This window comes from Ceratotherium simum, chromosome 2 (genome assembly GCF_057802395.1).
Source record: "Ceratotherium simum simum isolate JZ-2026a chromosome 2, ASM5780239v1, whole genome shotgun sequence".
Classification (NCBI taxonomy): Eukaryota; Metazoa; Chordata; class Mammalia; order Perissodactyla; family Rhinocerotidae; genus Ceratotherium; species Ceratotherium simum.
The window spans coordinates 96,220,494-96,246,575 of NC_141901.1; the positions used below are offsets into that span (position 1 = coordinate 96,220,494).

At 43.4% G+C, this 26,082-nt stretch overlaps 1 protein-coding gene across 2 annotated transcripts in view; it reads right to left on the reverse strand.

Annotated features, from left to right (window-relative positions):
• The window catches only part of CACHD1 (cache domain containing 1), a 208,221-nt gene that overhangs the window by 45,034 nt on the left and 137,105 nt on the right, over positions 1–26,082 (reverse strand). For both annotated transcript variants that reach the window (XM_087449533.1, XM_004431450.3), the window contains exons 5-7: positions 9,631–9,757; positions 6,806–6,950; positions 5,753–5,969 (exon numbers count right to left, since the gene is read on the reverse strand). In XM_087449533.1, coding sequence (XP_087305659.1) covers positions 5,753–5,969; positions 6,806–6,950; positions 9,631–9,757 — 489 coding nt within the window. The remainder of the gene's footprint in view (positions 1–5,752; positions 5,970–6,805; positions 6,951–9,630; positions 9,758–26,082) is intronic.

Below are 26,082 nucleotides of genomic sequence, written 5' to 3' on the forward strand. Positions count from 1 at the left end.
CCGGGATCCGAACCCGGGCCACCAGCAGCGGAGCGTGTGCACTTAACTGCTACACCACAGGGCCGGCCCCGAAACACGTTTGTTTTTAAAACTCATCAGTGTAGAAGAGCAGTGAGAACATGGACACAGGAGCCAGGTTGCCTGTGTTCAAAGCCCAGCTCTGCCACTTACAAGCCTGTCTGGGTAATTTTAGCAGATTTCTTCACCTTTCTCCACCTAAATTTCCTTGTCTATAAAGTGGGGATAATGACTGTACCTACTTTGTAGGGTTGCTGTGAGGACTAATTGGTTAATTTAAGTCAAGAGCGAATGCAAAGGGTGATGGCAAATAGAGGGTGAAAGAGAAAAGAAAGAAACCTTAACACACACACACACACCATACAAACAACACACTCACACACACACTCACATATACAATAGACACACAAGAACACATACACATGAACACATACACACCACACACACAAATCACACACAAACACCACGATGCACACCACACACCACACCCATACATCATAAACAATACACACACCATGTACATACATGCCCCACATACAAACAACACATATCACACACACATCACACAAACAATACACACACCACATAAACCACACACACGCCCCGCCCAACACAACAGGCACACAAACACAAAACCCTCATATTGGTTGGAAGTAGCACCTTTGACTCAAGATTAAAAGTACTCTCCAAGTAGGGCTAATGAGGAGAGTAACTGAGAAGTCATTTTAGCTCAGTGTGAAGAACTTCTTTCAAGCGGATTTACAAAAAAACAGAAGCGGTGACTGTCCTACCACAAGGGGTTTATAAGCAGAGACTGAACACCAGCTTTAATGGAGAGAGTAAAGGAAGAGAGCTAGACTTCCACATCATCTTCCTAATCTGAGATTCTGTGATTCAATATATATTTTTAAGAGATCCTGCATAGAAGCTCATCTTTGTACTGAAATAAATATTTATATGTTATACACTTATATCTTTAGGTCCTTCTGGTTGTCATTTAACTGCTGCTTTACAGTTACTGTGGCAGGCAACCTCCACATTGGTCCCCCAAAGGTGCGTCCTCGTGTAGTTGTCTCCCTGTGAGTGCAGGCTGGATTTAATGACTGGCTTCTGGGGAATCGAATGCAGCAGAGGCAGTGGGATTCAAGAGAGAGATTAGGTGACAGAAGGACATGGCTCCCACCAAGTGTGCTCCCTCACTTCGAGGGAAGCCGACAGCATGCTGGGAGCTGTCCTACGGAGAGGAGAGGAACTGAGGCCATCAGAATCGAATCCCACAAGGAACCACGGGAGTGACCCTGGAAGTGGAGCCTTTCCAAATTGAACTTTGAGATGACAGCAGCCCTGGCCAACAGTTTAACTGCAACCTCATGAGACACCTTTAGCCAGAGGCACCCAGCTATGCTGTGCCCGGATTCCTGACCCATAGACATTGAGATAATAAATGCTTATTGTGTTAAGTCACTGAGTGTTGGGGTAATTTGTTACCCAGCAATAGATAACAAACATAGCCTTTTAAAAGTTATCCTAACAATGATGAGGACCCAATGCTTGGAGTTCCTTCAGTTTGCAAGTTTCCATTTTAGACTCGGAGGCATCCTTAATTATGCAGAACAGTTAGTTTATGTTGTATCAATATTGTAGACAACTGAACTGAGTTTAATAAAATTTGACTCAAAGAAGTAAATGCATTCAAAGTTGCTATCTTTTATTTACTACTACGACTTAATATATAGGCAAGCCTTAAAGCCAATTTTGATGTTTGATTAATTCTCTAATAAACACTAACTGCAAACATAAATCACATTATTTATTCATCAGAAATTAGGAAGTGAATGCTGATGCAAAAAAAAAAAAATCCATAAGCTTAGGAATATTCCTGTTTTAAACTAGATGTCAATATTTTTCCAATGTTGTACATACACTCCAGTAAATTATTTTGTTAAGACTCTAAATATCTCACTAACACTTCAGACTGGAAAAAGAAAATACTGTTGACCCCCCAGTGGGGGAACTACAGCTATACCATCTGAGAAACCATCACCCCGGGACAGAGGGCCCACGTGTGACACATTCCTGGACACACCTGTAAGACTGACCCACAAGAGAACTCTTTTGAGTTTTCTTGCTTAGCTTTATGATTCTGGATAAAATACACTGTCACTGAGGGCTGGTTTTAGGGCACAGGCCTGAGTTTGGAAAGCCAGAAAGTCTGCAGCCACAGGCTCCTTCAGCAGCCCAGTGTTTTTTCCTTCTATCCCAACAATAAGACACACACTCAGTCAGCATCCTCAGCCCCGGACTCCACTTCCACCTTATCCTCAAGCAAAACTGAGTTATTGTTCTATTCTTAGATACCAGACCTGCCAGATTTGGCCTGATTTATTTTGATGTTTTAGTTATTAGGCTATTCCCTCCCTAGTCACTCAGTTAGAGGAACTCTAAACCTTGTGATTAGTAACGTTAGGGGTAAGTCACTCTAGGTCTTGGGGTGGAGCAAAGACACAGCAGGACCTGGAAGAAAATGCAATAGACTCTCCACTCAGCAAGTCCCTGTCTACGCCACCAGCATGTCTTGAGGTCAGTATCAAAGGGGGCAGCGTAACTCACAGTTGGACTTCGCCAGTAGATCCCCACTCCTAACCATCTTATTCCTTCTGCTACAAAGTGACCCACCAACCAATCATTCCCAAAACAAACCCAGAACAAACAACCCCAATGTATTGATGGTATCAGTTACAGATCTACCAAGAGACTGAAAAAGAGTCAGCACTGGATAAAAATTTTAGATTTTCTGATTAGCGCAAAGCAAATTAGTGCAAAGCTATAATTATTTATGACATATGGCTTCTATTTATATGGCTACTAACATGAGGCAGACACTCTATTGTCAGGCACAGACTAATCCTCACAACAATCCTACAGGGTAGGTCTGATTCATTATAATAACCCCACCCCATGGCCCTAAAACAGGGCCAGGTCCACAGCAGATGCTAAATAATTATCTGTGGAATAAACAGAAGTAGCAACGTACAGTGCAAGCTCCTAGGAGGAGTACACAGACTCCTCACCATACTGTGAGCCAAGGCTGCTAGTAGTCCTGGCCATCTTTGGGCTTGGGGGCAGTTTAGGATGTCTGGGGTACCTGCTCTAATTTATCTGGGGCTAGAAGTCTTGCAGGAAACTGAATATCATAATATTTGTGATGGAATCCTGGATCTTATTACCATCCCCAGTTTGCAGATGAGAAAACCAGGCCTGGAGAGATCAAATAATTTACACAGTTCACAAGGTTAGAAAAACTTCAGAGCAGGAATCTGAACTCACATTGGGCAAAATCCAAAAGCCACATACTTAATCAGGATGCTATATTGCTTGAGGGCACCTCAAATCTCTCCTTAATGAACTAGACAATGCTAATTCCTGAAGTATTTCTTTATGCAACCTAATTTGGGTTCCTTTTTCTCCAAACTGCCTGTAGAAGCCGTAAAGTGGAGGTCTGTGAGCTAAGCCTTAGAAACATCTTACTTGGCCTTTTTTTTTTTTTTTTAATTAAAAAGACTCCTCTAAACATTTAAAGGACGGTGCCATCAAAATGTGTCCAAGTCCATGACAGTCACTCTTCTGGCCGTGTTTTTGTTTTCCAACATTAAGAAGAACCAAAAATCCCAGAGGAGAAATGCTTCCCGTGCAAGCAGCCTTCCGCTAGTGTGCAGTGCAGGAAGGTTTGTGAGAAGGGTTTAATGAGGTCTCTACTCACAATTTTAAAGCTGGGGAACAAATGTCAACATTTGAAAATCAAAGAGTTTCACATAAAAATGGATTTCTGGCTTCTCTTGAAACAGAAGATGTGGCAACACTGGGCAGGCATTCCTGCACGGCAGCCACAGGAGGACAGAAGAGCAGCTGCCCTCTGGATGCAACCCGCACTCTCTGGATGCAGCCTGCGCTCTCTGGATGCTGCACACGCTCTCTGGCTTACTACACTCCCCCAAAGAATCCTCACTACCTTACCTTGGGCTCGCTTGACTCACATTCACTGCCTGGCCACTACCAGCCTAGCATTTTTCTCTGTTATTTTAAACAGTTTAATAATCAAAGTTGGACTTAAACGCTAAAGATGGTTTAATGACTGAAGAATCCAGGAGAAAAGTACACTTCTAGTGAGCAATGCTGACACATAGATGGCAGCTGGGAAATGGCATCAACCAACTAGCCAATCCATCTTGAACACTTGAGAAGTCAGCCTTGTCCACTGGCCTTATTGAATTGTGGCCAATTTTACACTCAGCCATCCTACAATATTTGTCTGTGGATAGCTGGAGCTTGCTAAGGCTGGCAGGCAAAATTCTAAGATGACCCCAACGACTCACACCCTGTATCATGCCCACGCCTCTTTTGGGAGTGGTGGTGGGCATGACCAGTAATTTGCTTCTCACCAACAGAACATGGCAGAGGCGATGGGATGTCACTCCTGTGACTGTGTTACAATGTGGCCAAGATGGAGGGATTCTGCAGATATAACTGAAGTCTATAATAAGTCCATCACAAGAGGAAGCAATCCGATTAAATCAAAAGGGAGAGTGGGTCTGATTAGATCAGATAAACCTTTTAAAAGAGGGTCCAAGCCTTCCCTTAAGTCAGGGGCTTGAAGAAGAGATGCTCTCCTGTTAGCCTTGGAAAAGCAAGTGGACATGAGTTTTACAGTTGTAAGGAAATTAATTCAGTCAACAACTGAGCTTGGAAGAAGACTCCAAACTTCAAATGAGACCACAGACCTGGATGACATCTGGATTGCAGCCTTGTGCATTCCTAAACAAGGAACCCAGCTGAGCTGCACCTAGACTCGTGACCCATGAAACTGTGAGATAATAAACGTACGTTGTTTTAAGTTGTTAAGTTTGTGGTAATTTGTTATGCAGAAACATAAAATTAATATGCCATCTACCATTATCAGTTGTAATAATTACAGTAACTTCTTCCGTCTTTCAAGGGCCCACCACGTGCCAGGCACTATGCATTGCATTTATCAATGCTGTCTTAGTTTAATGCAGACAGACTGAAGAGCCTGAAAATATATTCTTTAAATTTATCTTAATAGGATAATTCATTTAAAAAGAAACCTTACAAATAGATCTTCAAACATAAAGAGGAAAAATGACATAGATTCCTTTCAGGAGTTCCAAAGCATGTACCTGATTTCCAATATCCTTTCCTTTCCTTTCGCATGCATCCTAATTCCAGATTTTCTTTAAAATATATGAAAATGAAATTAGAGTGCCTTTGCAGATTTGAAGGGCTGTGCTCATCTAAATGATAGCTGGTTAGAAGAAGGAAGGATCAAGGCAGGAACACTTGCTGCACATGCGCACAGGCAGACATCCAGACAGTCGCTCTCGGTTTGAGTCAATGAGGAGGCAAGGCTGACGATTAGCACTAAAAAAGACGCGAATATTCCCCTGGGAAATAAATGGGGATACATTCTTAACAAAGGGGCAGGAAGAAGAGTCTCTGGGAGTGAAGAAATTGTGAAGACTGAGTACCTTTGATTGGAAAAGATGAGAAAATCTAAAATCCTAATTTTAGATAATCATTACGACAACACATGAAAATTTTATCCCAAGTCAATTTTTGAAAAATCCCTCTAGACGCAGTTGTGTGATCAATTTATAATATACTCCTATCGCCATCCTTTATCTATTAGTTCATAAGTCCTCTGAGAGAGGGCACTTACTCGCTTGGGACTTTGTGTTATTGTTTGTGCTTCGAATCAGCTGAAATGCCTTTTGAAATCCTACCGCGTGCTGGGTAGGGCTGTCCAAAGACTTGATGCTGCTGACGAAGGTGGACATCTTCCTTTTTGTCTCACTGGTGGCTGGAGACAGGAACGTCTTGTAGCACTGGTCGAGCGAGCAAGTCCTCACGGTGTCTGCCACGGTCAACACAGAGATCTGGAGGAGAGAAAAGGAAAAGTTGTTATCCTACCATGTAAAGGTTTTTTATATTCCAGAAGAGCCCAAGGAGTGAGGGGTCTACAGGACAGTTTCAGAGAGTTTAAAAATCAATGCCTGGAGGCATACATCTATCAAATTCGAAAAGGATTAGTTAAGGATTGGTAAGGGGAGGGACCCTTGAGCTTGGTTTTTATTCTAAGATGAAGTCAGCAGTATGGTGTTCATATAGAACATTGAAAAACATATTTCACGCAGAGAAAAATCTTAGCAAGTACTAACCATCTTGGTTTTCCAACTGCAGGCAGAGTGAGGGTAAAGGCATGGGGTGTATGTTTTAAGCAACCAGATTAGTAAGTAAAACTTTAGGAGTTGGAAAAGTCAAAATGATGAAGCAGAAAATGTCCACAGGCAATAGATTATCATTAGCTACAAACACACCTGTCTCTGAGGTGTCCTAGAGATTAGCAAACCTCTAGCACCCTCCCCTTCTCCCTTACCTCCCATCAATCTTGAGATAAAGTCTAGCGAGCCACCAGCATCCAAGCCCTCGCCTTTCTCCTCCTTAGCATAACTTCCAGTGTATAAGTTACAACTAATTAGAAGTCTTAACAAGAGCTGTAAAGGAAGTGCAAGGCTTGGCTTGGGGTTGTGGGGGGAGGTTTAAAAAAGATTTGGAACCAGAGTTGGCAGCTGCTGCCTCAAATACTAGAATAAAAACTAAACCATTTTAAAGATGGATTTAAAAATATATATATATCATAAAACATAAAGCACTTTTAAAAAGGCATTCAAGGAAGACCCAACGTTATGAGGGTCACTGGGATAATGATCACCTTATCGTGTTCATCGATGGCGCTGAGGATGACCTGGGCAGCATCCTTGGCGATCTGAAGCTGGGTGTCCGTGACAGAAGCCCCGTGGTCCAGGATCACTACTATATGCTTTGACTGTGGCCGGACTGTAGAGACGTAGATAGGTCTAGAAGGGGGAGAAGCTCTCTGGGGTCAGTACTGGCTCAGGTAAAAGGCCTCAATCTAACACAGCTGTGAACACTATAGATGTGCAGGCATGCTGGTGTCTATGTGTTTTTCCAGGGATGGCACAAGGATGGAGAGGTCAGCTTGGAAGGAGAAACTATATTGGTGCATTGAAAATAACACCTCAAGACAACAATGTGTGTCTGCACAACAGGGTTTGGTAAGTTATGTCTTCTAAAGATTACAGCAATTGGGAGAAGGTTTTAAGAAGCAAATCCTTTGAGAGTCTGACACTCGAAACTCAACCCTCAGGTGTGCGTGGCAATGCTGTTCACTGTTACTCAACATTCTGCCTCAGGAAACGGACGTGCAGAGACAGCACGAGAGGGAGGAAGAGGTCCTCTCGCCAGTGCCGGGTCCTCCTTTGCAGACTCACAGAGTGGGGCTGTGCTAAAACTGAGCCAGCCGACAATCCGTGAGCACGCGGAGCAGCTTTGAATAGCAGGTTCGGTTTTTCTCTCCCTAGCCAAAGGCTCCTGCAAAGAGGATTCTTTCCTTTCTGTACCAAAGCAATTCACACAGGTCAGGCACCAAAAGGCCCCTTATCTGAGCATTTAAAATTGTGCCATCAAATTTGTCCAAGCCTGTGATTGCCCTGCTTCTTGCCAGGTTTTTGTTTGCCAACATTAAGAAAAGGGGTTTGGGGGAAGCTCCAAAGAGAAACGCCCCCCGTCAAAGCAGCCTTCTGCTAGTGTGCAGGACAGGAAGGTTTGTGAGAGGAGGTTTAATGAGGGCTCTATTCACAGCTTTAAAGCTGGAACAAATTAGGAGGAGCTTAAGAAAGCAAATCAGCCTCAAGAGAATGCTCTCCTTTATTGACACCCTAAAACACTAGATTTTTCTGTGAAATGTTAGATGCCAGTTGAGTCACAAAAGCCTGGGCACACTTTAAGAAACGCAGGCAAAGTACCAAAATTGCTCAAAATCTGGCCAAGTTTACAGGAATTGTTCTCAAGCCAAAAGTCCCACGTTAATACTCAAGTACCACTGTATTTGCACTAGTTAATACCACTGAGCCAGTAAGGAACTGGGATAAAAAGAATCCGAAAAACGGTGGTTGCAGAAATGACAGAGGGAACAGAAAAGAAAGAAGTCTGACTATCCCAACACTGACAACCATGTCAAATACTGAACTTTTCCAGTCCTCTAAGCCAGGTGAGAGGATTTTCTTTAAAATGACACACCTTCTTTCCAATTCAACTCATATAAATGAAGAACAGAATATGTGCTCGCATTGTCACACTAAGTTGTCAAAAAGTGCTTTACTGGGACACACAAATAGTAACGTCAAATGTACGATCTGGGAGGCAGTCCTCACGGCATGATCAGTATCCGCTAGTTCCTTCCTCCAGTTGCTCTGCTCTGAAACCCACTCCACCTTCAAAGGATGTAGAACTTGCAAAGGCATCAGATGAAAGCAGTTAGGACAAGTAAAGAGATGGGAATAGGAATCCATGAGGAGAGGAATGCAGATCACTTAGCCAAGGGAATAGAAGCTTGAGCATTGATTGAATGCAGATTTAGGGTGGAGATGTGTGAAACCTTCCAAGTATAGGTGACTGCTGATTTGTGACAGGGTCCTGCTTTTCCTTTTGGACTATCCCTCATAGGCGGTTGACTAAAAGCAGCATGCCATCTCATCTATCTTCTTAGAAGGAGGTGAGAATTAGATGGCTCATGGTGTCTTTGGTCTCTTCTGAAAGAAGCCAGACTAGAACCCAAGGTCATGGCTTACGGTCCAGTCTCCAAGACACTCAAGTCCTCACCAGGCTGTCTAGGGAGGGCATGGAAGAAACCACACAAATGATACAAACGTCTTTCTAGGAAAAGCACAGAAGTAGTCTTTTCCTTGGGGAAAATTTTAGATACAATTTAAAGTCAAGATGGAGAAAAGCTAAAGTGGTAGTTAATTTAGACTCCAAAAAATGGCATAAAAAGTGGGCATCTTGCCTCAGTTCCAGAAGCTCTGGCATCAAACATCTAACACTGCAAAGGGAAAACGTGGGGATTCAGAAGGAAAGAATCTTTGCCTAAGGGGTTCTGCGAGTTGATAAGTCTTGTACAGATCTTCTCACCATCACTGCCCTTTTGGCTGAGTGGTACAATCTCAAACCCATTTCCATGAGAAAAGCAGGATGTTAACCATCTTTAATCCAACATTTTCTGGACAACCTTAAAACTTCTAGCAGCTGAGATTTCCATGTAAATTTCAAAAATTTGGTGAAGCACATTATCATAGAACAGAAGGTTGAGAATGGCAAACTCGACTCTGTGGTACGCTATCAAGTCTTCCAGGGCTGCCCTGTAGAGAAGGCATTATCATTTATGTCTCAGCAGAGATATCTGAAGCTCAAGAGAGTTTGGGTGCTTCAAATAAGTTAATTTCTTTAGTAAACACCTTGCTTTATTTGGCTTGTTAGACAGTTACAGAAAAGCTCTGGGCTTTATCTGCCCTTCCCCAGCATTCCCACATCCTCCTATGTTCAATGGTGAAATCATTTCAGAACACGTTTCCGAAGCCACAGCTCAGTGGCAGAGCCACGCATGTAAGTGAGGAGTCTATATTTCACACAGATCATTCCTAGGAAGTAATTAAAACGTTAGCAAGCAAGTCAACGTACCTACTGCGATGCTCATAGCTGCCCTTACACCGGAACTTGTGTGCTGGGAAAACAGTGAAAATTCCTTCTTCCGAACTGAAATACTGCCACTTAATTCCAGGGTTGGATTTCAGGTTGTCTGCGAGAACTGGAGGAGTGCGGAAGAGGAAATATAACCATCAAATCCACAGGTGCAGCCGGCTCCTCGGGCATCTGTTCTGCATAAACTGCTTGTAGTCTGAAGAAATCTCACTAGATACAAGGCTGTAAATTTTCTACTAAACATTTTCTTTTGGTACCTTAAAAATACCCCATGAATAGGAAATGCAATGAATGTTTCAGTCAAGTGAAGCTATTATTCTTCGAATTGTATGGTGATGCTATCTGTCCTGGGTGATTTTCCAGCAGGAATGACTCATCTGCACTAATCTCTCACCTCGTGGGCTGGTCTCTGTTGGGCCGGCGTACACTTGCCAGCTCAGGGTACATCCTCTAACTGTGAAAAACAGTCACGTTAACAGGTGTAATTACCAGAAGAACTAGACCCATGACCTCGACCTTGCTCACTCTGCAAGGAGGGAAACAGCATAGACGGTGCCTGAATGGCCAGAACCATAATCATTCAATAACAGCTTATGGAAGAGGTTCCAATGTGCCAGAACTGGGATAAAGGCTTTCCTTTATGTTATCTCATTTAATCCATAAAACAACCCTAGAATGAACATGGCATTAATATTCCCTGCTCTGGAGCTGAGAGAGCTTAAGCAATTTGTCTGAGGCCTTATCAGTAAACGGCCGAGGTGGGATTCAAGGCTGGGTGTCCTGGCTCCCGAGTTCTTTACACTATGTGGCACTGCCTCCCTTCCTGCGTGTACTGCACGCCCCCCACTGAGCTGCAGCTGGAGTGGCAGCCACCTTCTTGTGTGTGATCCTGTCCCCAAACCCCCATGAAGTCTTTCTTACCCTCTCCTGCAATCCGAGTTCTCTCCTTTCTGACACCCTCTCACTCTGTTCCACATCAACTCAGTTATGTATTATACGCTTACTGTGTGTAGGGTGCTGTTTTACAGGCTGCAAGATATACAGAGATGACCAAAGAACCAGCCCTACCGTAATAACTGATATACCAGGACAATTGTGCAGAGGGAAATGGAGCCGAGAGCAATGCACTAGAAGGAGGAGTCGGAGCAAAGGCAAAAAGAAAGGAAAGTGGGAGGTGTATTTGACAAAAATACATACAAAGCTCTGATGCAGGCCGGCCACCCTTTAGTCTGGCTCAGGGGCCAGCACCCTCTGTAAAGGGCCAGAGAAGAAGGAATTCTGGCTTTGCAGACCATGAGGTCTCTGTTGCAACTATCCAGCTCTGCTATTGTAGTGTGCAAGCAGCCGTGGACATCTTTAAATGAACGTGTGCGTGGGTGCCAATAAAAGTTTATTCACAGGCATTGGCGGCAAGCCAGATTTGGTCAGGGGTCCCCAAATTTATCGCTGGTCCGTCCCCGACCACGCCGTGTGAAATGTGCTACGTGAGGACAGAGAGCACGTTCAGCGCCTCATGCCTTCACCAGTTACCCCGCCCAACCCACACTAAGGAGCTGTAGCGCACTTTATGCTCACGAAAACCCCAGGAGTAAAAAATTATCATCCCCAAGTTACAGAGGAGGAAACAGGCTCAGAGAAGTTTTTTGGCCTGCTTGAGGTTTCACAGTGGACAAGAAGAGAGTCAGGTCAGCGTGTGACCACAATGCCTTTCCCCTTTCCTATCAAGGTCATCTCCTGGACTCAGGCAACCACACTCTCTCCTGAGACCTGTGGTTGATGTGAGTATGTGTAAACGTGGTCGAGGCTTTTTCTCCACCTCGCCTCCTGGGGGTCTGACCCTTGATCTCGCATTAGCGCTGTTCTCCAGGCAGCCCTGCCAGCCCCACAATAAAAAGGCAAACACTGCTGTGGAACCCAGGAAAGCTCGATGAGCAGTGAAAAGTAACATCTGTAACAACAAACAGGCTACAGGGAGACTATGAAAAGGGGAGCCGATGAGAGCAAAAATGTTTTAAAAATAAATCAGAATTCATACAGTCACGATACATGTAGTCTCCCCACAAAGATCATTTTGGTTCCCTACAGTCTTTCCAGCACCAGAGCAGAAGTACCAGGCAAGGTCCTCCCACTGAGAACTCCTCTGGCACCTGATGGCATTTCATCCGTCATTGGGTACTCGAGAAGATGACAGATATGATGGTAATGAGGACCCCAGGGCCCAGAAGCAATCTATCATGGTGGTGTCACCCCGGGCGGGCCTCCCTGACCTAGACATGGAGGTGAAGGAGAGCCCTATCACCCACGCAGCAGCCTGGCGGGGCCTCCCCCAGTCATGCGAGTCAGTGAGGTGTTCTGACCACCGGATAGCTCGGGCGGGGGTCCCGCACACTCACTCTTTCCGCAGAAATGCTGGACGCCTTCCAGGAAAAAGCTGGGCAGACGCCCAGCCTGTTGGCCGGTGACGCACAGCATGAGGCTTTAAGCTGTCACTGGGCAGGGACCGTGTCTGTCTAAACTGCTGCGCACACCCTCCTCAGACAGAGGCACGGGAGGGGGCATAAACGGGGTTTCCTCACTGAAGCCTCTCCTCCAGAGAGAAGTCACCGCGGCCTCTGAAATCCCCCAGCACCTCCTAGTCTTATTGTCATTACCAGTAACTTTTCCCTCCTCCATCCCTAGATTCTAAGACCCTCAAGAGCGAGATCTGTACCTGAGTCATCTCTGTTCCCCGGAAGCAGATTCCCAGTGCTTTTCAGATGAAGGCGCACCCTCTACAAGAGCTGCAGGGTGGTATCTGCAGCATGCCGGCTGGAAGATCGGCACAGAAGTACCATTTCTCAACCGTTTTTTGGTACTTTTGTTTGATAAATTCTAAAATCTTACTTTCTTCTAATGCCAAATCCAATTTAAAATAAATTAAATATTGTGACTAAGTCAATATAGAGCAATGATACCATTTAAAATTTTTTTTTGATTTTTTTTTTTTTTGCCTATATTTTATTTTATTTTATTTATTTATTTATTTATTTTTTTTTTTTAAATTTTTTGTTTATTGCAGTAACATTGGTTTATAACATTGTAAAAATTTCAGGTGTACATCATTGTACTTCTATTTCTGCATAGATTACATCATGTTCACCACCAAAATACTAATTACAACCCATCACCACACACATGTACCCAATTATCCCTTTCACCCTCCTCCCTCCCCCCTTCCCCTCTGGTAACCACCAATCCAATCTCTGTCCCTATGTGTTTGTTTATTGTTGTTATTATCTACTACTTAATGAAGGAAATCATACGGTATTTGACCTTCTCCCTCTGACTTATTTCACTTTGCATCATGCCCTCAATGTCCATCCATGTTGTCACAAATGGCTGGATTTCATCGTTTCTTATGGCTGAGTAGTATTCCATTGTGTATATATACCACAGCTTTTTTATCCATTCGTCCCTTGATGGGCACTTAGGTTGCTTCCAAGTCTTGGCTATCGTGAATAAGGCTGCAATGAACACAGGGGTGCATGTACCTTTACAAATTGGTGTTTTCAAGTTCTTTGGATAAATACCCAACAGTGGAATAGCTGGATCATATGGTAGTTCCATCGTTGATTTTTTGAGGAATCTCCATACTGTTTTCCATAGTGGCTGCACCAGTTTGCACTCCCACCAGCAGTGTATGAGAGTTCCCTTCTCTCCACAACCTCTCCAACACATGTTGTTCCCTGTCTTGTTAATTATAGCCATTCTGACGGGCGTGAGGTGATATCTCATTGTAGTTTTGATTTGCATTTCCCTGATAGTTAGTGATTTTGAACATCTTTTCATGTGTCTGTTGGCCATCTGTATATCTTCTTTGGAGAAATGTCTGTTCAGGTCTTTTGCCCATTTTTAATTGGGTTGGTAGTTTTTGTTGTTGAGATGCATGAGTTCTTTATATATTTTGGAGATTAAGCCCTTATCAGATGTATGGTTTGCAAATATCTTCTCCCAATTGTTAGGTTGTCTTTTCGTTTTGTTGATGGTTTCCTTTGCTGTGCAGAAGCTTTTTAGTTTGATGTAGTCCCATTTGTTTATTTTTTCTATTGTTTCTCTTGCCCGGTCAGATGTGGTGTTTGAAAAGATGTTGCTAAGACTGATGTCGAAGAGCGTACTGCCTATGTTTTCTTCTAGAACTTTCACAGTTTCAGGTCTTACATTCAAGTCTTTAATCCATTTGGAGTTAATTTTTGTGTATGGTGTAAGGTAAGGGTCTACTTTCACATTTTTGCATATGGCTATCCAGTTTTCCCAACACCATTTGTTGAAGAGACTTTCTTTTCCCCATTGTATGTTCTTGGCTCCTTTGTCAAAGATTAGCTGTCCATAGATGTGTGGGTTTATTTCTGGGCTTTCGATTCTATTCCATTGATCTGTGTGTCTGTTTTTGTGCCAGTACCATGCTGTTTTGGTTACTATAGCTTTGTAGTATATTTTGAAATCAGGGAGTGTGATACCTCCAGCTTTGTTCTTTTTTCTCAGGATTCCTTTAGCTAGTCGGGTCTTCTGTTGTTCCATATAAATTTTAGGATTCTTTGTTCTATTTCTGTGAAAAATGTTGTTGGAACTTTGATAGGGATTGCATTGAATCTATAGATGGCTTTAGGAAGTATGGACATCTTAACTATGTTAATTCTTCCAATCCAAGAGCATGGAATATCTTTCCATTTCTTTGTGTCTTCTTCAATTTCTTTCAGAAATGTTTTATAGTTTTCGTGTACAGGTCTTTCACCTCTTTGGTTAAGTTTATTCCTAGGTATTTTATTCTTTTTGTTGCAATTGTAAATGGGATGGTATTCTTAATTTCTCTTTCTGCTACTTCGTTGTTAGTGTACAGAAATGCAACTGATTTTTGTATGTTGATTTTGTATCCTGCAACTTTCCCATATTCGTTTATTACTTCTAAAAGTTTTCTGGTGGATTCTTTAGGGTTTTCTATATATAAAATCATGTCATCTGCAAATAGTGACAGTTTCACTTCTTCCTTTCCCATTTGGATCCCTTTTATTTCTTTCTCTTGCCTGATTGCTCTGGCTAGGACTTCCAATACTATGTTAAATAGGAGTGGTGACAGTGGGCATCCTTGTCTGGTTCCTGTTCTTAGAGGGATAGCTTTCAGTTTTTCACCATTGAGGATGATATTAGCTGTGGGTTTCTCATATATGGTCTTTATTATGTTGAGGTACTTTCCTTCTATACCCATTTTATTCAGAGTTTTTATCATAAATGGATGCTGGATCTTGTCAAATGCTTTCTCTGCATCTATTGAGATGATCATGTGATTTTTGTTCTTCATTTTATTAATGTGGTGTATTACGTTGATTGATTTGCGAATGTTAAACCATCCCTGCATACCTGGAATAAATCCCACTTGATCATGGTGTATAATCTTTTAACGTATTGTTGTATGCGATTTGCTAGTATTTTGTTGAGGATTTTCGCATCGATGTTCATCAGTGATATTGGCCTGTAATTTTCTTTTTTTGTGTTGTCCTTGTCTGGTTTTGGTATCAGGGTAATGTCGGCTTCGTAGAATGAGTTAGGGAGCTTCCCCCTCCTCAATTTTTGGAAGAGTTTGAGAAGGATAGGTATTAAGTCTTCTTTGAATGTTTGGTAGAATTCACCAGGGAAGCCGTCTGGTCCTGGACTTTTATTTTTGGGGAGGTTTTTGATTACTGTTTCGATCTCCTTACTGGTGATTGGTCTATTCAAATTCTCTACTTCTTCTTGATCCAGTTTTGGAAGGTTGTATGATTCTAAGAATTTATCCATTTCTTCCAGATTGTCGAATTGGTTGGCATATAGTTTTTCATAGTATTCTCTTATAATCTTTTGTATTTCTGAGGTGTCTGTTGTAACCACTCCTCTTTCATTTCTGATTTTACTTATTTGTGCCTTCTCTCTTTTTTTCTTGGTGAGTCTAGCTAAAGGTTTGTCTATTTTGTTGATCTTTTCAAAGAACCAGCTCTTGGTTTTATTAATTTTTCTATTGTTTTTTGGTCTCTATTTCATTTATTTCTCCTCTGATTTTTATTATTTCCCTTCTTCTACTGATTTTGGGCTTTGTTTGTTCTTCTTTTTCCAGTTCCTTTAGGTGCATTGTTAGATTGTTTATTTGAGATTTTTCTTGTTTGTTGAGATAGGCCTGTATTGCTATAAACTTCCCTCTTAGAACCGCTTTTGCTGTATCCCATAAATTCTGGCATGTCGTATTTTCATTTTCATTTGTCTCCAGGTATTTTTTGATTTCTTCTTTGATTTCTTCATTAACCCAGTCGTTGTTCAGTAGCATTTTGTTTAATCTCCATGTATTTGTGGCTTTTCTGATTTTCTTCCTATAGTTGATTTCTAGTTTCATACCTTTGTGGTCAGAAAAGATGCTTGGTATTATTTCAATCTTCTTAAATTTATGGAGACTTGTTTTGTGGCCTAATATGTGATCAATCCTGGAGAACGTTCCATGTGCATTTGAAAAGAACGTGTATTCTTCGGTTTTTGGATGGAATGCTCTGTATATATCTACTAGGTCCATCTGTTCTAGTGTGTCGTTTAAGGCCAATGTTTCCTTATTGATCTTCTGTTTGGATGATCTATCCGTTGGTGTAAGTGGAGTGTTAAAGTCCCCTACTATTATTGTGTTACTGTCTATTTCTGTTTTTATGTTTGTTAATAATTGCTTTATATATTTAGGTGCACCTACATTGGGTGCGTAGATATTTACAAGTGTTATATCCTCTTGTTGGATTGTTCCCTTGATCATTATGTAATGCCCTTCTTTGTCTCTTTTTACAGTTTTTGTTTTAAAGTCTATTTTGTCTGATATGAGTACTGCTACCCCAGCTTTCTTTTCATTGCCATTTGCGTGGAGTATCTTTTTCCATCCCTTCACTTTCAGTTTGTGAGTGTCTTTAGGTCTGAAGTGTGTCTCTTGTATGCAGCATATATATGGGTCTTGTTTTTTTATCCAGTCAGCCACCCTATGCCTTTTAATTGGAGCATTTAGTCCATTGACATTTAAAGTAGCTATTGATAAGTATGTACTTACTGCCATTTTTTAACTTTTTTTTTTTTTTCTCAGTGTTTTAGTAGTCCCTCTCTGTTCCTTCCTTCTTCTATACAGAATTGATGGTCACTTTAGTTTGACCTCTGTCTGAAAGCTGTACTCTTTAACTACCCTCCTCCCTCCTTTTATGTTTTTGATATCATATCCAACCTCTTTTTTGTGAATTTGTATCCATTACGTTCTAATCGTGGAAATAGATAATTTTTCCTATTTGTGGTCTTCTCTTTTCCCCTTAAATCAGTCCCTTTAACATTTCTTGTAACACTGGTTTCTTGGTGACAAACTCCTTTAATTTTTGCTTATCTGGGAAAATTTTGATCTCTCGTTCCATTTTGAACGATAACCTTGCTGGGTAGAGTATTCTTGGCTGTAAGTTTTTTCGTTTTAGCACTTTAAATATATCATGCCATTCTCTTCTAGCCTGTAAGGTTTCTGGTGAGAAGTCAGCTGATAGCCTTATGGGGTTTCCTTTGTATGTAACTTGACATTCTCTTGCGGCTTTTAGGATTCTCTCTTTATCTTTAATTCTGGACATTTTGATTATGATGTGTCTTGGTGTGGGCCTCTTTGGGTTTATCTTGTTTGGGGCTCTCTGTGCCTCCTGTACCTGGATGTCTGTTTCCTTCCTTAGGTTAGGGAAGTTTTCATCTATTATTTCTTGAAATAGATTCTCTGCCCCCTTGTCTCGCTCTTCTCCTTCCGGGACACCTATAACATGGATGTTAGTGCGCTTGATGTTGTCCCAGAGGTCCCTTAGACTGTCCTCACTCTTTTAATTCTTTTCTCTTTTACCTGTTCACCTTGGGTAATTTCTTCTAGTCTTTCTTCCAGCTCACAGATCCGTTCTTCTGTATCCTCTACTCTGCTTTTGAGTCCCTCTAATGAGTTTTTCATTTCCAAGATTGCATTCTTCAATTCTCATTGGTTCTTTTTATATCTTCCATTTCTTTGTTGACATTCTCACTGAGTCCATCTATTCTTCTCCCCAGATCAGTGAGCATCCTTAACACTCTTAGTTTGAACTCTCTGTCGGGTAGGTTGCTCATTTCTGTTTCACTAAGTTCCTTTTCTGGGGTTTTGTCCTGTTCCCTTACTTGGAATGTATTCTTTTGCCTCCTCATTTTGCCTCTTTCCCTGTGCTTGTGTCTCACGTATTAGGTAGGTCAGCCACGTCTCCTGCTCTTGGATAGGTGACCTTATGTAAGTGATGGCTTAGGAGGCTTCCAGTGTGCTTCCCTCAGTTCTCAATGTTCCACGGGTGACCCCTATGTGGGCTACGTGTATCCTTCTGCTGTGGCCTGTTTGCTCTCCCTGTAGGCGCCCAGGGAGGCTGAGTTATGCTCCTGGCCAGCTGTTGTAATGCTCAGCTGCTTGTAGTTGTTGTGGGCCCTTCAGTCTCTTTATCAGGTGTGGGGAGCCCCAGCACAGTTGGCTGCAAGTTCTAATACCACATTTGTGTTGCAGTATTTCTTTTAAGTGAGTAGGCCCCCACCGTGGCAGGTTGTTAGGCTCAGGGCCTTACAATTGCTGTAAGCCTCTAGCCTATTAGGTCTCTTGTCAGCTCTCTGAGGATTGCAGCTGGGTGGGGCTGGCCTCAGGCACAGGAACACCCAATTGTTTCAGGTTTTGGAAGGTGGAGCAAACCTCCTATGTGGGTCTTTGAGAAGTACAAGTCTTCTGTGGCTGAGAAGCCCTGCCGCCCACAGGTCCACACACACAGTCAACACAGTCCTGCCCCGTGTGAGCGCCCCGACCTCCCCAAGTGGACCCAGTCTCTCCAGGGCGGGAGCCCCACACACTCTGCCACCGCCCGACACTCTCCACCCGCTCCTTGTGCACACCCTGCCCCGCTCAAGTCAGCTCAGTTGCCAGGCTGCAGAGAATCCAGTCACCAATCTATGCAGGCCCACACGTTGCCTGAGGGCTTGTTGTTGGGTGGGGCTAGTCTCTAGGGTGGGCTGCCTGCCCTGGCTGAGCTGGATTAAATCGGTGCTCTAGCGGGTGGAGCAGACCCTGGGCTAGCAGGTCTCAGGGAGAACTCCAATGGCGTCTGTGTCAGCACGCTCACACCAGGCCACAACAATGGCCGCCGCCAATGTCCCAGTCCCTGGAGAGGTCTCACCCTTCACCGAGATGCACTCAGGGCCTATTAGGTGAGTCTCTTGTCACCGAAGCACTGTGCACCTTTCTTTCTGGTGATTTTAGGATGCTTTCTGGAACGGGTGAGTTTGTGCGCGGGCCCTTTAAGAGCCAGTTTTAGTTTCTTTGTGAACCGGGTTTTCTGGGGGTGCTACCCAATGCTTTAGTAGCAGGCAAAGTCAGATATTATGCTGCTGGTCTCAATTGTGCTGGGTCCACAAAATGCCCACAGCGGGGGCGCTCCCCGGCTCAGGGCCCCGCGCCTCCAGGGAGGCTGCGTACCTGTGAGCTGCTCCCGGCGGCTGTGACGCTGGCGGCTTGTAAAGGCGGCGTTTTTCCTCTCCGGAAGGGAGTTTCTGCCTCTTCCACCCCAGTTAGGATTGTCCGTTGTTGCAGGAGTTCCTCTTATCCAGTTTTCAGTTCTGTCTCAGGGGTAATTTTTCCACGAGTAGTTGTAAATTGGCTGTGTCCACGGGAGGAGGTGAGTTCAGAGTCTGCCTACGCCGCCATCTTGACTCCGCCCCTGATTTTTTTTTTTTTTTTTCTGAGGAGATCACCCCTGTGCTAACATCCGCCAATCCTCCTGTTTTTGCTGAGGAAGACTGGCCCTGGGCTAGCATCCGTGCCCATCTTCCTCTACTTTATATGGGATGCCACCACAGCATGGCTTGCCAAGCAGTGCGTCGGTGAGCGCCTGGGATCCAAACTGGAGAACCCGGGCCACCGCAGCGGAGCGTGCGCACTTAACCACTTGCGTCACCGGGCTGGCCCCACAATGATACTGTTTTCAAGTGATAAACACTCCCTTCTCCCAACACCACTGCTCATGCAAGCAGTACAGAAATAGGTAAGTGGAGAGAGAAAAAGCCTGCTCATCTGATGATTCACAGGACGACACATGTCAAAATGTAGCAATTGTATATGTTAAACATGTGACGTTTATTGGATGTCAATTATACCTCAATAAAGCTGATTTGATAATAAAATAGTGAAAATTTATTGAGCATCGTACAAACTAGTTTTATCTATGTGTGCCACTTTTCATAATTACTCTATGAAGTTTGTTATTATACCCATTTTGCACATGCAGAACTAACCTGCTCCAAGCCACAAGGGCAGAGTCATGAGTTGATCTCAGTGTGCCTGCCTCGAAAGGCCCTGCTCTTTCCAGAACTCTACAGTGCTTCTATATGTCAGTAAATATATGCTGAATGAATTAGCAATCAACAGACAAAAAGCTCACTGAGTATTTTTGAGAGGCAGAATAAACATATAAACATGTTGGTGTTTCTCAAAGTAATCAGTTGCATTAGTTTGTAAATATACAACGTAAATAAAAACAATTAAGGAGACATTTGACAAAAAGGAATGAGTTCACAATTGACGTAAGACACAAGGCTCAAGTGAGCATTTAACTGCGTGAGACAAAACGAACTGCTGAACTGCTTAAACTGCCACACACCAGTGGGGTCGTCCAATGTCATGGGGTCCACCACTGACCCCACAGGCTGGCTTAACTGGAAAATGGCAGAGACACAAGCTACAGCTTAGAAGGCAGAGTCAACAGTAATTACAGCACTCACAACTCTGAGTGACATCAAACAACGAATAGCATGGTTTACAAAATGGAAGGAGCTTTTATCTGAGAAACTATACAGCTGAGATCTCGTAATCATTTTGTAAGTGTTCAACAAGTCAGAGACGTGAGCCTTAGGTGTCTTTTCCTTTCACCATCAATTTGAGCAAGGATAAGAAAGCCATTTGGACATTGGCCCAGTGCTATTTTGCACTTTCTATTTAATTCGAGTTGGCACTTAGGAACTAGAAGGAAGACCCTGATAAATGAGAATAAGCCATGGGTTTAAGTCGCATCTCTGACTGGCAAGCTCTCTGACCCTAAATTTACCCTCTATACAGCATCCAAAGGCATCTTTCTAAAATGGCAATGAAATGCCACCATTGACTTGCTTAAAACCCTTCAAAGGTCTCCCACCATACCACACCTAGTATCAAATCCAAACCCCACAAGGCCCTGTACCATCTGACCCCTTCCTACTCTCCGACCTCACTTCTCCCCTCTTCAGCTCTCCACACTGGACATCAAGAGCTTATTCCTTTCTGTTTTGGAAATGGGCCAAGCTCTTTGCACAAGGCGATCCTCAGTCCTGGAATAACTCTTGTCACCTTCTCGGAGAGATCTTCCCTGACCACTCTCCATTACTATCCTCTCTCACAGCACTCAGTATTTTCCTTCACAGTGGACATCAGTAACGTTCCGTATATTTAATTTGTGGCTGTCTGTTTCATGTGTCTCCCACAGAGCTGCTGTGAGCTCCATGAGGGCAGGAGCCAAGTTAGTTTTCTTCATCACAGTCCTGGAGCCCGGCACATGCTCGGCTTTTAGGAAGCACTCACTCAGTCTTGGCTGAGCGAACCAGTGAATGATGACCTGGGCCAAGGCTCTTCACCTCTGTCCCCCGTGAGATTTTGCAACTTCCTCATCTTTAAAGTAATAGATTTGACAAGGTGTTCCCAAAGACCCTTGAGAAACCCAGAGAGAAAAGTAGTTAGAAGGCAAACAATGAAGGCTAGTGGGCAGTACTGATATACAACCACAGAAAAAATGCAAAAGTACACAGATATACAACCACAGAGAAAAAGCAAACTTCGAACTGGCTTTGATCTAGTTTATGCAAAAAAAAAGAAAGAGCTTCCTCACTTCCTACTGACTTAGAAGCTGTAGGTGAGCACTACGAGATTATTAATAGTGACCCCAGACTAAACAAAATGTCCAAACAGTGCCAAGAAACGCTGAGGTGACAATGAGGAAGACAACTTAATAAGGGGCTTGAGAGAAGGGGAGCTACCTGTGATGGCTCCTTGCTCTTTAAAGGTAAGCTCTCGTCCCTCCATCCCCGTCTGGAAGGCCTTCAACAAACTGCCTTTTCTCTCTCTTACAGTTCCTATGCTAATTCTAAGTGAAGACAGACAATTTTACAATACCCATTGGCTTATTTTTCCTCAACCACAACGCAGAAACTGTTGTCAGAAAAGCAGATAAAAAATGTGTCTTTCCCCCTTTCAGGTGCTCCATACTTCCCATTTATTGAGTCTCAAGATCTGCCTGCACACAGTGCACTACAGTGTCTGTGGATATTCTAACATATGGGCCTCAGGTCCCACGGTCCTCAAATATTTCCTTTCAATTTCACCATCTACATCTGACCAGTTCTTACCATCAGCCTCTCCAGTCAAGACAAAACCAACCATATCCCCAAACACCCTGCCTGCCCTCTTTAATGCTTAAACCACCAAGCTGATGAGAAAGAGATGGATTACAAATCGCTTGTAGTCGGGCCGTGACTTCCGTTTTTCTCAACAATATTATCCACCAGAGGTAGGACGAAAAGAAAATGCTCTGTGATAGAAAGCTTGTTGCCTCCCACCTCAAGGAGCTCGGGGCTTCCTGATGCCCAGCCCAACACCACTCAGCAAAGCACACAAAGCTGTCGACCTCCCACAGCTTGCCAAATATAAAATACAGGAGTGTCCTAAATACACAGAGCTGCAGACACACAAAAACACCCACACTTCCTCTACAGACCAGAAATTACACAGCACCTTTCAGTAATATTCTGTGCCAGAACAATCATTTGGGAGGGGAGTAAAATAAATTAACATTCTGAGGACTCCAAACAAAACTTCTGGCATTATACCCTTCACATTTTTCCAATTCCTCCTCCTCGCTCACATCTTGAGTATCGTTTTACTACATATTCTGGAGGGGCCAAATTTCGTGGACCCCTGATACTATTTATGCTGTTCTACAAGTGGGAAGCATATAGAGTGTCTGACCTTGTACCAGGACTTTGCTAAGTCTTTTATATATATATAATCTCAGTTAACTCTTACAAACAAGCCTATGAGGTAGGTTTTATTTATTATTCAGGAAACCAAGGCATATAAGGTTAATTTTCCCAAGTACACAATAGCTAGCAAGAGCCAGAATGTGGAGTTTCACCAAGGAGATATTATTATTCCCATTTTACAGCTAAGGATATTCCGGCTCAGAACGGGAAGAGTGACTTAAGCTCTGAGCCCTGAAGGGATCCAGACCATGCAGCCCAGTCCTTCTTCCACCACAGTGATCGCGGAAGCTAAAGCCCATTGCCAAGCCAGATTAATGGCACGTGACCCAGCTACCTCACTGTTTTTCCTTGAGTCTAATACTAAGGAGAGGACATCCTCAAATCTGATTCTGCTCCAAGCTTACAGCTCTTCATGTCCGTTCTAGGCGATTTATAATGCAAAAATAACCAGTCCATTCTGTCCTTTATTCAGTTAAGACAGCCTGGCAATCGGTTCAGAGAATCCAGAATAGACTTCCGGGCAATCCAACAATCAGTCCAGGATCTACTGTTCTGCGCTCTTCCTCTCTAGTAAACCACGCCCCAAGGACACAAAGGTCCAGGTGATCTCCAAACATTCATGGAAGGAGTCAGAGAAAATGAACAGAGGTGGAGTTCTCAAGCCTGGCTGATCATCAGTCAGCTTTTGACACCTACAGATACCCAAGCTTTACCAAGCCAACACTCTGGTTCACTAGGGCTGGGTTGGGGGCCAAAGAATAGGCACTCCAGGTGACTCTGATCATCAGTCAGGTTTGGGATAACTGGACCAAGACATTAAACTGCATCGTCCCATCTGTTTCCTCAGCTTCACCTTCTTCCTAGACTGTCTCTCTGTCTTCAGCACACAGACATTTTCAAGTTTCCCTAACTCAAAACACTTTTAGCATCAGTAGTAACAATAAGACTGCATCCTACCTCTCCTAAGTTATCAGTGACCTTTCTCCTTCTCTTGGCAACTTGAGAGAGCGGTCTACACTGACTCTCCACTTCTTGCCACCCATTCACTCCTCATCTAGCCATTCTGCTCACGCCGTGGCCCCCTCCTGCACCCTTCCCCCTTAACTTTTGGATGGTCTTATTAACAGTCTACCCCAGATTTCTTTCTTCCAGGCTAACTACACTTCCATCCCTTCTCCACAGAGCTCTCTTGCCTCCCCTGCTTGAAGTCTGTCAGTTGGCTGCCTTCAAGGTGAAAAACAAATCAAAACAAAAACCAAACCCAAACTTCTCAGACTAATATACAAGGCCCCTTAAAACCTGGCTCAGTGCTACCTTCATTTTCTGTTACTGCCTCTTACACAGTGATCCGCACTGGCTGTGGGCTTCCCTCTAACATGAGAGTACTTAGCGCTGTGTTGTAACTGTACTTTGTTGATTTTCCTCCTCCTCCTCACTGTCCCCAGTACACACATATAACCACAAGGAAGGTTGGAAGCTCTCTGAAGGTAGGAACTCTGTCCGAATTATCTTCGAGTCTGCCATTGTAACTGCCATACAGCCGTCACCTGAGAGAAGCTCTTTATGATAGAGAGTTAAGGAAGGAGTCAGGGTTGATTCTGGGTCTCAAGCTTCAGTAACTGGGTAAAATAGAGCTGCTGTTAATTGACACATGGAACACGGGCCGAGGAGGAGGTTTGGGTGGGAAGAGAGAAGATTATAGGTTTGGTTCTGGACATAAAGAGCTTGAAGTGTCAGTAGGCAGAATATAGTGATGCGGATACACCTCTTTATCTTAAGCCGTCTATCATAGGGATCCCATTGGACTAGGAGTCAGGACACACGTGTTTAGTCACGTCAATGCCAACAACCTGTTGTTTGACTTTAGGTGGATCAGTTAACCTCTCTGGGCCTGTCCTCATCCATACAGTGGAATGGATGCTTGTCCTTGGTATCCATGGTAAGAATAAGACAACAGTATAAAATGGTCTCTGAGGTACTAAGAAGCAATGGATTGATCTTCTTGTGTACACTGTGTTTGGACTCAGCATAGTTAGTTTCAGCTGAATATGACTCATCTGTGCAGTCCACGTCACTCTCTATACCTGAGATGTCTGTGTGTGCTGATTTGCTGTGAAGCTAAGAAAGCCAGTGCCGCCTCACAAATCACAACCACATTCTTTTCTTCACTCAGGTTCTTTTACAAGTCTTGGTTATTCCATTATAACGATGAGGAAACAAAAGTACAAGGAAAATCCTAGTTCCATTCATTCAATAAGCATCTACTGTGCACCTGCAAGGGGCAAGACATTAGACTGGGGACTCCGCAGCCAAAAATAAATTACAAGTAGCAGAGGGTCAAGTAGATGTCCAGTATAAAAAATAAAGATTCTATAATGAGAATGTACCAGAGAGAATGACAAAGACTTGTAGCTGGGCCAACATAACTCTCACGGGCCACTCCAGCCTCTAAGCTCCCTGGGGGGCGGCCGAGGATTCCACTGAGGTTGTATCTCAGCCATCTTCTCCCACCGCTCAGTCCTGCTTCCCTCCCCTTCCCCACCGCCTGCCGATCTCCATCTCAGAGTCTGCCTCCTGGTGAACCCAACCCGCCACAACAGACAAGGAATTCTTACCTACTGGAGTCAGGGAAGGTGACAAAGAAGTTAGGCCCTGAGGAATGAGCAATGTTTTCGAGTCAGAGAATGTAGGCATTGTATTCTAGGATGAAACAACGACATGAACAAAAGTAGGGAGGAGTGACAGAGACTGGCGATTTGAAGAAATGAAAGTGATTCCCTGCAGGTAGAGCTCAGAGGGCTTAGGAAGAGGAGGAGGAGCAGAAATGCAGTTGAAAGGCCTTCACCTTTATCTTAGAGGGAAAGGGAACCAGTAGAAACTTTTGAGAAATGGAGCTACAGAGCAGATATTTTCAAAACACCTACAGCACGCAGGATATGTTGAAAAAGAGAGAGAATGGAAACAGGGAAACCTTTCGGGACATTTCTACATCGATTAGTCTTCTAGGAAGGCAACAAAGACCTAAGTTTATGGCATTAGCAGTGGAGAAGACAAAAGGGATTCAAGACACATCTTCGAACCATGAAATCTGAGCCAAGTTTCCCCTTCAATGAAGAGGATAACGAGACCTATGTAGTAAGTTGGTGTGACGAGCAGGAAGAGGAACACGCAGGTAAACACTAGGCAAGGTGTTTGTACATAAAAGATACTTGACAGATATTCATTCACTCATGCTCTTATTTGGTCACTGACTCAAGTGAAGTCAAAACTTAAAACCTAGAAGTACCGAGTGGAAAAAGGTGAGGAAGAATTCCCAGTGTA